The 12,620-nt window shown below is 38.1% G+C and overlaps 1 protein-coding gene across 1 annotated transcript in view; it reads right to left on the bottom strand.

The window, feature by feature from the left end:
* HELZ (helicase with zinc finger) overlaps positions 1-12,620 on the bottom strand; it is a 148,964-nt gene that overhangs the window by 62,117 nt on the left and 74,227 nt on the right. The window contains exons 18-22 of the mRNA XM_065896821.1: positions 9,757-9,935; positions 6,772-6,890; positions 5,256-5,401; positions 3,813-3,960; positions 514-697 (exon numbers count right to left, since the gene is read on the bottom strand). Coding sequence (XP_065752893.1) covers positions 514-697; positions 3,813-3,960; positions 5,256-5,401; positions 6,772-6,890; positions 9,757-9,935 — 776 coding nt within the window. The remainder of the gene's footprint in view (positions 1-513; positions 698-3,812; positions 3,961-5,255; positions 5,402-6,771; positions 6,891-9,756; positions 9,936-12,620) is intronic.

Here is a 12,620-nt window from a genome sequence, read left to right as displayed (position 1 = left end):
ATGAAACCTCAGATTGTACTGGGCTTTTCTGGCACTCACATTATAGTGTTGCTTCACTTACTTAAACGCACAAATTTCATAGCAACTAATTACATGAAAATTTAAAAGAGTTGCCTTATTCACTTAGGAAAATCTAGATGAAGAACAAGCTATGCCTTTAAAAATCTGCTTGACAGGTAGAAGTTTTTAAAAATCTTTATAAACAAATTAGTTCTCAGATACATTATAACAATAGGTGTTGTATGCAATTGCAACTACAGCATACAGATATTTGCAGTTACAGTCATGGAGGAAATCCATTTGTTGATACTTCTTTTATTTGGATATAGAAATTTAACGAACATGTAAGTGAGCTCGACCTTGAATTGCCAAATTTGGCATTAAAGAACTTGGTATGAAATGAATACATAATTGCTTGTCCAGAAAAGAGATCCTGAAAACTAAAAATCAAATGTGCACACACTTTAAGATCTAACCATTTGAATAACTTAATTCATTTCCATTAATAGCTACCTTGAACATTTAGCACCCTTTCGACGTTAACATCAGATAATCTCTTTTTTCGAAGTTCAGCGCGTATCCTGAACACCTGGTCGGCATACGGAGTCACCACACCAATACTGCCGTCATCTAACTTCCCCCACGCTACTGGCCACTTCCTTCTTAACTCTTCCACACGTTCCACCACTTCAAAGACCTTTAAACAAATGTACATGTATAAGTATTAAAGTTATACAAGTGCTTGGAGAAAAGAATATGGTAACTGAAATCGATGTACAAAGGATTCCATTTTAGCAAATGTCGTTTTAAAACCACCTCAAACCAGGAATAATGCTTTGCTGATGTGAACACATTTTTGTTTACATTTCAAGCAGTAAATCTCTACAATAGTGCACCCAGTGAAAACGTGAAAATTGGAGACGATGTAACTGGCCATTGGCCCCACCCCTTACCTGGCCCCCCTTCTCAAATGGGGACAGGTTCGGGTTCCCGTTTAGAGAGAAGCGCGTGGGACTGGCAACCCCACGTTCCCAGTATTTCTCAGTCCACTCTGTAGCTCAGGCCAATGAAACCCATTAGGAGAGCCCTAGAGTCAGCACCGCCAACGTCTCAGCAGTGCGAGGGCTACCCTTCCTCCTCTCCCCGTGGATATAAGTAAACAGAACAGCCAACAACTGGCAGCAAACCGCAGCTGGGACTGGGGCAAATCTGGACCTCAGGACAGACTCTCAGAGTTCACTGCCTTCTCATGGTACAACTCTGCCCACGCCCTGTCATTAACCTTGCAGTGAAGTAAGCCCGTATTTTACCATCTGGATTTTCTGGACCCCACTTAGTGAATTAGAGTAGAACTTTTAGTGTAGTTTAATCTACTTTGATTCGATGAATTCATCAAACAAATAGTGTTGATGCTTGGCACAGTAGGGGACAAAATGGTTACTAAAACACGCTCCTTGCCTGTGAAGAGATTACTGTACAGTTAGAAAACAGATTCCTAATTTAAAATACGTATTATAAGGCAAGCTCAATAGAGGGTCAGGCAAGAGTCCAGGGGCAGAGAGAGGAAAGAGAAAATTTTAATGTCTTTTAAATACATTATTTATTTACTATTTGTTAGTTAATATCTACTTAAATTTATAATAGTAAATATACAAAAATTTGATAGTTTTATTCCTTTTAAGAACTCGAGGATTAATGGCCAGGATGCAGTTCCCACTTCCACATATAAATTCAATGAATGACAGAGGAATAGACTCTAGTCATCCTGTTGTTATAATGAAATAACAGCAAGTGAAACAACTACCCAGACCGTCCAAGGATTCCGATGAGTCAACTGGATTGAAAACATGGCGCTCTCACCCATAAGGAACAAGCAACACATAACCAGTTCTCCACTTCGTCCCTCTGTTACCCCTTATATAGTAGGCAGCATAAAACTGTAGTCAAAATACACAGACTTGGAATGGTATGAGGAGCTTGGGGAAAGCCCTCTCCCAGATAGACATCTATGAAGCTGGTCAAGGCCAACAGATAATCATTCAAAGTCTCTGGAGACTGATCAAAGAGCTGCAAGAAGCTGAGAAGCATTGTTTCAACAAAATCTACAGAAAGTCGGGAAGAAGAGTGGAAGGCTGGGACTGCCCCGCTCTCCCACAGCCCCCTGTCTTACTGGACTGTCTCAGCAGCCGAGGAGCAGCTCCCACCTGCTCCAGCTCCCTGGGGTGAAAGAGCTACTCCAGGCGGTTACAGCAGTGGATGCACATCAGAGATCTCGTTTTCCCCAGCAAGGTGCAGCAGGAGGCCATGAGCAGCTGGCAGCACCTGGGTGGCACCTATTCCCCTTCCCCATCTCCTGCTGCACAGGGAGGGCCTGCGTGGGACAGTGGGTGAAGCAAGCAGTCTCCTTTGCTCGTACCATAGTCAACACGGTAGAAGTCACAGACAAAAACAAAATCTTGATAACAGCAACAGAAAAACAACTCATCACTTACAAAGAACTCTAGTAAGATTAACAGATGACTGCTCATCAGAAGCAATGAGGGCAATAAAGCAGTAGGAACGCATATTTCAGGGTGCTGAAAGAAATAACTCAATAATCTAATATCCAGCAAAGCTACTTTTCAAAAATGAAGGCAAAATAAAGACATTCCCAGAAAAAAACAAAAACTGAAAGAATTCTTTACTAGCAGACCTGCCCTAAAAGAAACACTAAGAGAAATTCATCAGGCTGAAAGCAAGTGACACCAGACAGTAATTTGAATTCACACAAAGCATACTACTAAAGGTAATTACATGGTTAATTATAAAAGACAGTATAATAGTATATTTATTTTCCTTTCTCTTCTTAACTGACTTTTCAGCCAGCAGCTTCCAACCTGAGTGCAAAAGTAATAAAGGAAACCCTAGAGTTATTTGTCAATATTTCAAACAGGTAAAGAAAAGTTTACCTTTTCCTAAAATTAATTGGCACAGACTAATTAAAATGTCAAGTTTCTTTACTTTTGGCTAGGGGTTTATCAAGTAGGTACTGTCAATTTTCTTGTACTGACTCCTAACTACAGGCCTCTGACCAATTTTTTAATGGAAAGATGAATTACTATTACCTAATAAATAGCATTTTTTTTTGTAAATAAAATGAGTAAATCACGGGACTCAAGGGAAGAAAGGGAGATGGAGATCACATATCACGAATCATTCTTCTAATGACCAACGATGCACACATCCTCCCCTGGGTTTCCTGAAGTCCAGAACTCCACTCCCTTGTGACAGCCAGCACCAAATCTCAGGCTCTCTGGCCCGCTGGCCCCTAAAGACATCACAGGTGTTTGTCTGCTACCTGATCTGACCCCTCATACTCCCCACATTTTCTATGAACTTAAAAAGTCAGAAACTGTGAGAGAACCACACAAGTTGCAGCACATAATGGGTTAGCACCATCGTCATGTGGGTCTGTGTGACCCCCTGGAGCACAGGATTCCACAAGTCAAGTCTTTTTACTCATGTAAAACGATGCCTCATTGGAGTGTGCACTATAAATTGTGACCACAGTCCATTTTAGATGGCTTCTTTTAAATGAGGTTCTGTATTTTGGCATAAGACAAAATGTAAATCAAAGTTTTTGTTTCCCATGGCAGGTTCATCTTAACAAATCAATGTTACACAAGAAAGAATAAACTTCCATACTATTGTCACGTAAATGAAGTCAACACACAATAAAATATCAACCCAAAATTTTAAATAAAAGCTTAATAAGACCAGACTATATATATGACTGCAAAAATGTCAACAATTTGCAAAAATGACTAAGGTACCTCTGCATTATTATAAAAAGCTGTGCTATTTTTCTCTTGTACATCTTCCCCTCGTGCTGTAAAGAAGGTTAGTGGGTAGAAATCCTTGTGTGCTGGCTGCTTTCCACTGGCCATCAGTTTGCCCTCATAGAAGAGCTCAGAGGTGTAACTGCAGAAAAAGACCGAAATAAATATATAAATAAAAAGTAACCTATCATCAAAATTAATTTTACCCATAAGAAAAAATTACCAGTCAAATCTCACGTTGCTTTATGCCCATGATTAATTTTAATCCAAACATCTAATACCCATGATGCCAAGATTTTCACCAAAATTAGCCACAGCAATGAAAACACAGTGGGCTCCTGGTATACCACTGATAAATGAATTGATCTGGGGAAGGCATGAAGCCAGAACATAGAAAGAAAAGGAAGAAATGACGACAGTTCAGTACTAGATGAAACGCTTGTTTCATGAGGAAATTTGCTAGCTATTATGGTTTTCTGTACTAAAATTTTTTAAATGTATATTTTTATTTATGTGGATCATATACTTATGCAAACAAAAAGATCTATAGACACTGAAACAATACACACAACTGAAGGGTATTCCAGTCTTCAACTGTAAAATGAATACTCTACTAATGAAGACGCTACGTAGTACTCGATTCATCACTGACTGCAGCAAATGATTGGCAACAATAAAAGAGGAATCACATTTTGAGATATTGATAAAAGCCATATTTAAATCTAAACTTATTTTTATATCTCTCCTACTGCTTTCAGAGAAACCTAAAAATTAGTTTCACATGACCGCCATAATCAATATTATTAAATTATACTAAACTTGAAAAAATCCTAAGATTTTGGTGGTGACAGTGACAGGAATGCAGCACACAAAGGGGCTTCCCAGGGTGCTGGGAACATTCTGTTTTTTGGTCTGGATGCCGGTTGAGGGGTACGTTTGGTTTGTGACTATTCACTGGGCTACCATTTATGCTACTTTTACTTGTATAGATGCATACTATATTTAATAGAGACCTTTTAAAACTTTATTACTAAGTTTCATGGTTTTCTTTCCTTCCTCCCTCCCATCCTTCCTTTCTTTTAAAATAGACTCCTTGTATAACACAGCCAGACACACATACGCAAACCATTATGTGGCTTGTCAACATATTTGTTTATTACATCATGTAGTTTTACATATACATTATATATTTAGTCACAGAAAAATATGTTTATAGCTAGTAGAACCTAAAGTTTTTGTTTCCAGAACTGCCCTACTATAATAAATTACAGCTGACTTTTGAAGTATACTTTCACAGACATAAAATTAAACATAATTTGCAACACTAGGGACACCATGTAACTCTGCTGGGAATAATCTGTCCCTAGGAACAGTGCTGTTTTGAGTCTCCTTCCACCGGACCACACAAAGTGTGACAGAGGGGCAGCTCACACCTACTTGATGATAGCTTCGTGGGAGCGGTAGTTCTCACACAGGAGGATCCTGCAGGGAAACTCGGCAGGGTAATGCTCATAGAGCCGGTCAAGCAGTGAAACATGAAGGTTTCTTTCCCTGGCAAACTCACTGTAAACAAAAGGGCTGAGCTGTAACAGAGAGACACATGGAGAGAATTTAACTAAATATACAAGTAGTATTTTTTTTAACATACTTTAAAAAAAATCCACCATGCTAAAACTTCTGATGTACTACACCTCAACATGCTGAATGCTGGAATAAGCAGAGTCAAACATATTTTTCTAGGAACAATTTTACTACTATATAGAATGAGGCTAAATTGTCTAACTTTTCGTTTCAGCATGCCAACACTAACCTAGAGTTTCTACACATAGGTTAATAAAGGACTCTTCCGGGCTTCCCTGGTGGCGCAGTGGTTGAGTCCGCCTGCCGATGCAGGGGACACGGGTTCGTGCCCCTGTCCGGGAAGATCCCACATGCCGCGGAGCGGCTGGGCCCATGAGCCATGGCCGCTGAGCCTGCGCGTCTGGGCGTCCAGAGCCTGTGCTCCGCAACGGGAGAGGCCACAACAGTGAGAGGCCTGCGTACCGCAAAAAAAAAAAAAGGACTCTTCCAACTTAATAATAAATAGCTACTACCTTAGTAATTTTAGGGATGCAACCTACTGCATCATTGGGGGAGTCAATCAACTGTCTCACTAAAATTAAGCAACTATTTTAAACAGTGAGCTAGCAGGATACACCGCCTATGACTAAAACACTTATTTTTATTAATTAGCAAAAAAGCCATCTTTATCTCGTAAAGTGTAAGGAGCCATCCTTGATTATAACTTTGATGCTAAGAACAAAATTAAATTTCTGGCAAAGAAACAAAAACAGAACTTGTCCCTCTACCTTCAACTCTTTCCTAAATGGATAGCTACAACACTGTGTAGGTTCAATCTCAACCAACTGTGACAAAAGAGAAAGAACCTCAAACTGAAACTTTGCAAAACTGATATTTTAATAGAAAAACTGTAATTTTCTTTCATACATCGGTATTAAGACCAGACAAGTTCTTTGAGATTTTGGCTATTATTTTTAATTAGGTACTTTGTTTCCCATGATAATGAAAAATTAACCCTTCAGGAAAACAAATGTTGGGGACAGGAACTGGGGAATTGTACGAAGGATAATTTAAATTTATTTGATAAAGAAAAGTAAGAATCAAATATTCATACTACAGAGAACAGAACTTCAAATTAATAAACATGACAATTAGAACACTGATAGACTCATTCATTCCACTCTCTATCCAAAGAAGGAAAAAAAGTGGGGTGGGGTGGGGTAGCAATTTTCCTTCAGAAACACCAACATTTTCCACTATTAGTACAGAGATATTTAAAGTACTTAAACTGACATGCATGGCACAATTTCATAGGCTGTTTTAGAAAACAAAATATTAAACATCAAAATATAACAGAAGCTTCTTTCAACACGGTGACTCAGAGGGCACTCACCTGCATGTGGTCACCAGCCAGGACAACCCGCGTGTCCTTAGTTGCTAATGCTAGGGGCATAATGGTTTCACACTCCATGGCCTGGGCAGCCTCATCTAATAGAACGTGCGTAAAAAATCCTGCGAAGTACAGTATAAACACAGGACCGCATATTACAGCAGTGATAAAGGGAAGAGTAGTGTCTTTCTTTTAAGGAAAGAGTTTAGTGTCCTGATTTAAGAGCTGTGAGTACTTTTAATGCCAGTCCTCAATTTAGAAGATCATATATTTAAATCATTATTTAAAAATAGAAGTTGAAAGGAATAACTATTTTACTCAACAACAGATATGTAAATGGCATCTGGTACTAATGGCCCCAAGACTAACAGTTAAATCAGGACACATAAAAAAGACTTTAAAAGTACAAGATAGCAGCTTTTCACCACAAAGAAAAGCTGGCAACAAAACAGTGATAGGCCCAAAATCCTTTCACTATTTATTTGCTAAAACACCAAAAATAAAACAATGGTAGTTTATAAGTAACTTTAGCTTAAACACATACATTAGACATTAAAGAAAATCATACCCAAAATCTAATATAAAGGAGAAAGTGATAATCTAACTTTGACCAAAAACAAAGGTTATCTGTTAGCAAATTCACTATTTTGATTATTTAGGTTTAGTGTGTGTGTGTGTGTGCGTGCATGTGTGTGTACAAATTATATACAATGTTTTAGCCTAAGACCCTATCCTGGCTGTAAAACTATCACCAGTCTGAAAAAGAAAAACACAAAAGTGACACAAGTATCAAAAATGTACATTATCAAATATCCCCCAGATGTAAACGCCCACGTCTGGGTTACTGCTGCCACTCACACTGAGGCACAGGAATCTGTGTACAGAAAGGAGGAAAAGCCTCTTTGCCCCTAAAAGAGGAGACAGAAGAAAAATCTTGCTGTCTCAATGTGTAGAAGTAAATGTTGCCCCCTATGGCTAGCTCACTGAGGTAGAGAGAGGGGGGCCCTGTTTTTACTAGCACAGCAAAGAACACAAAGTAGCTTCTCTGACCAGTTGTAACTCTCTAGATTAATTAGCCTCCTGTGAGTTGGCCCAAGAACCTAACCTCTATTTCTATGGATAGCAACAAGTTCCAAACAATCTGTTTATACAACTTCCTAATGCAACTTGTTTCTAGGTTGGGAACTTTCTAAACCTTACTGACTGGCAGTAATAACCGCCACCATCATCACCACCATCATCACGGTCCATTCAAACAAATGGCTGTGTTGACAGTACAAGTATCAATAACTGTTGTCTATTTAATGACAGTGGCCCAAGCACGATTTGGACACATGCATTTTTCTCCCTGTTGAGGAGAATTTGTGCTTTTTGTTCTACAAGACTAATTAAGGAAGATGACTATATAATTATAGGATCAAATTGGAAAAAACTGAGACTAGTGAAAAAAATCTGTTTTCATTAGATAACATTTTAATTAAATAGAACTAGACTTAAATCAGGAACTGAATAAATCATGAAATTGTTATACTGTTGCTTAAGCTAGTAAAAGAAACCTGAATTAGTCAAACTGATTTAGCCTGAGCCTTGGTTGTCTTAGCTGTAAAATAACCCTCCACAGAGTTGATATGAGAATTAAATAAAGTATAAACAATGCCTAAAACAAAGCAGATCGTTGATTTGCAATAAATGTTCTACACTCTTGCTCTTCAAAGCCATTCCTCAAAACTATACTGTTCAGGAGGCTTGGGTATTTAATTTACGTGGCAAATATGCAGAGTATAATCATGAAGTAATGAGACTGATTGTTAAATAAACATACCAAAATTTACATTGCAAATAAGTGTTGTTCCATCAAAGAAGTCAGTTGAGAGGAAATATAACTCATTCCAATGGATGCAGCCACTGTTCAAAACATTTTTGAAACTCTGCTTTTGTAACTGCCCTCACCAGCCAGCTATGAGCTGCGTGCACAAGAAAAATAAGTCTCATTACATGAGAGGCACGTCTCTCTCTTTTTTTTTTTTCAACCCCTAATGATACTGCTCAGTTTGATAACCTACCTTATTTACCAGATATGCCTCAGAAAGATTTTGAAGCTTTTCTAAAATTAACTCTACCCTCAAAAAAGAAAGTTTGGCCACTGTTCATTCTTTAAGATAAACAGAGGTTTATCAAGGGCCTCCAGGTGTCTATACCCCGGGGCCAAGTGCCAGGAATACAAGGTGAAGAGAACTGTCTCTACCTTCCAGAGACTTAAAAGAATTTGTCACTGGCTCTGAAAGCAATTCCAAAAGGAGAGAGCAAAAAAGCGTTGACCAATGTCAACAATTATAATAAAGCGGTAATAAATGAATATTCTTCGAAAGCAACTACCTTAAAGTGACACCACATTTTGATGGTTAAGTTCTGCCATATTTATCAGAACTTCTTGTCACCATCTGTCTGTACTTTGTATAATATTAGTTTGATTTTACATAGTTCCTGTACTTAAATAATCTTAATAGTATGTCATAAAAAAACCTATCATGATTGTTGTCTCTACACTGTATTAATGGAAAACTATTTTAAAATTAAAAACTTGAGAAAATTGTAAAAAGACCAACACTGTCCAAATTTGAATTTTTCACATGATCAACAGTAAGTAAACACCATCTGATCAATTAGAGAACAAACAGAGTAGCAGTCACTAAAATGTCTAAACTAGGGGTTGATAAATTTTGTGTATGTGAAGGGCCAAACAGTACACATTTTAGGTTTTTTTGGCCATACAATCTCTGTTGCAACTACTCGACTCAGCTGCTGTAGCACAAAAGAATCCATAGAAAATACAGGTAAATAAATGGGCATGACTGTGTTCCATCCAATAACACTTGATTTACAAAAACAGACAGTAGGCCAGCTACGGCCCACAGGCCAACCCCGATCTAAACTGAATGCAGAGCCCTGTGCATTCAGGCACCCCTTCTGTGTCTTGAGTTAGCATACCAGGTTCAAGGTCCAACTGACAGAGGTACTGGGAAGTATTCAATGTAACAACAACCACTCGGTGTTTAAGAATATCTTCTTTCTGTGGCATCTGAAAGGTGGAATGTGCGCTTGAGATCAAACAGTACTGATGCACAACTGGGTGGACAGTCTTTACCCAGCGATTTCTGAAATATACCCTATAAAAGAAGATAACATTTCCTATTTATACTTATTAACATCTTACCAGTACCTGATTATCAAAATATCGACATTATGATGTTAAGACTACAATACCTGGAAATTAACAAATAAGTCTGGTAACTGTTAACACTCTACTGGATTAGAATTTAACATACAACTGTAACTCCCCCCACCAAAAAATGAATCAAGCAGAAAGTATGTACACTATGATAAGATAAATATCTAATTATTTTTAAGTGTTCAGAATAATCTTACAACAGAATGACACACAGAGTTTCATAAGCATTCGTTTTTTTACTTCAAAACATTCCCATTTGGGAATTATTTTTTTTCCTAGAATATTCTTACAAAAATATACTTATATTTTAATTATCTATGCTAATAAAATATAGTGAATTGCATACTTACAAGAGAAATTTAAAAGTTACTTGCATTTCACTTTAGAATATATTCTTATACCTATATTTAAATAGACCTCTATCTAAAGTTCTGGAAATTTAAAAATAAATTTAAATTCTGGACCATCAGAAAAATCTTAAGAAAGAGCATCTCGTCTATTAATTGCAAAAGAAAAACAGAAATAGGACTCATACAACAGCTTACTAAGATGGTACAGAAACAACTCATCCATCCACCCACCCACCTCCCCCCATCCCTAACCCACCCACATCACAAAGATCTGCTGGGTATCTACTATGGTCCAGCACAGAGGCAAGTCACATGGCTTGCAAACTTTCATAAAGACTTTGGATTTATTCTGATTTCAATGGAAAGCCATCAGATAGTTGTAACAGGGCACATGTCATGAGACACGCCTTAGGTTGTTAAAGGACCCCTCTGTTTCTTTGGACAGAATACACAGTTTTGGAGGCAGGAAGAGGGCTGGACAGTGGTGTGGTGGTAAATGTTGAACAATCAGCCTTCGGTCGGGGGGGGGGTGACCTGATCTGCAGTGTTAGCTGGTTTCTGGGGTATAAAACCTACTATCATGGCCAATTTCACATGAACTTGGGAAGATATGCACATGATTGGCTCTCACAAACCAGTACCAGCTGCTCCATCACACCAGGGACTGGGAGAGAGGCAGGGGGTGGGGGCAATATCAAGGAGACCCATTAGGAGGCCGCTGTAAGGATCCAGACAAGAAAAAATGATAGCTTGAACCGGGGTGGTAACAGTAGAGATGTGAAAATGGTCAGATCACTGCGTATTTTGAGAGTAATGCTGACAGAATTTACTGATATACTAGATGTGGAATTTAAAAGAAAGGATGTTCCATGGCTTTGAAACTGGATGAGTGGCAGTAGTGGTGATAGGGAGGAACAAATTTGGGGTGGGAATTGAGAATTCAGTTTTGGACATATTTAGTAGTAGACATCCAAGTAGAGATATCCAGTAAGCAGAGGTATTTCTAAGTGTGGAGTTCAGAAGAATGCCTAAGACAAGAAATATACAACTGAGATCATACTTAAACCCTGAGACTAGAAGAGCTCACCTGGAGAGTAAGTGTAGATAAAAAGGAAACTAGTTGGAAGAATGGCTGATGGACCACTTCCACATGTAGAGGCTGGGGAATGGAGGGACACAGGAAAGGAGACTGGGAAGCAGCAATCAGTGAAGCAGCAAAGAACTCAGGAGACTGTGAGGGTCCAATCAAGGGACATAAACTTCCGTGTCACTAAATCGTTTGGACATTTTCCGGGCCCATCAAGTTACTTATTAGCAGCATCCAGCTCTGTGGTTGCTCCCTCCTTGAAATATTCTCTCCCTCGGCTGCCATAACTCAACCGCTCCCTGCTTTCCTTCCACCTCTCTAAGCTGGTTCCTCAAGGCTTAGCCTTTAGTGCTCTCATCAAGCTCTGTCCTCTCACCTGACAATCTCATCCCAGGCCCACGGCTTCAATTACCACCAATACCCTGATGACTCACACATTCTTCTCTCTCCAGCCAAGACCTCACCTCTGAGCTCCAAGATGCATATCCAACTATTTGACATGTCTCCTCTAGAGCGTTTCAAAGGCAGCTCAAATGTCATACGCACAAACACTAACCTCATGATCTTCTACAATGTGTTCTAACCCTCCATGAAACAATTAAAACTGGTTATTGTCTTTTTTTAAGCAAAGCAAAGCAAAAAAAAAAAAAAGCATTTAATAAATGTCCCTAACTTATAAATAAATTGTAATAGAGGAAAGTAATGTATTTTAAAAGCATTACTATGATAGGAAGGACTGTGAAAGTAACCAACACCACTCCTAAAAGATGTAAAAATCTTAAACATGTTTTAGGTTTTAATAAAAAAATATTTAATCAAATCAGCAAAGCAGAATTTACTTTTAAATATATGAAAAATCTCATTTTACAAATTATCTGAAAAAGTATTTACAAATTATGATTCCATTAATATTAACTTACGTGTGCGTATTTAAGCATATAAATGACTAGAAATTAAACTGTAAAATGTTAGTAGTAGTTATCTCTGACTGGTAAGGTTATAATTTTTATTCTTCATGCTTTCCCATATTTTCTTAAATGAACATTTCATTATAAAATTGAAAAATTCATTTTCCAAATTACTTAGCAAATCTAACTCCAGGCACTGCTTCTTTCTCAAAGAAAAAATAGAAATTGAAGTTCTAAGCCTCATTACTGACTTTTTTGTAGTTACCTTGGAAAGCTAA

Source organism: Phocoena phocoena, chromosome 19, assembly GCF_963924675.1.
Source record: "Phocoena phocoena chromosome 19, mPhoPho1.1, whole genome shotgun sequence".
In the NCBI taxonomy this organism is placed as follows: Eukaryota; Metazoa; Chordata; class Mammalia; order Artiodactyla; family Phocoenidae; genus Phocoena; species Phocoena phocoena.
Note: the sequence above shows the minus strand (reverse complement) of the source record. Positions and strands in the feature narration are given on the sequence as shown.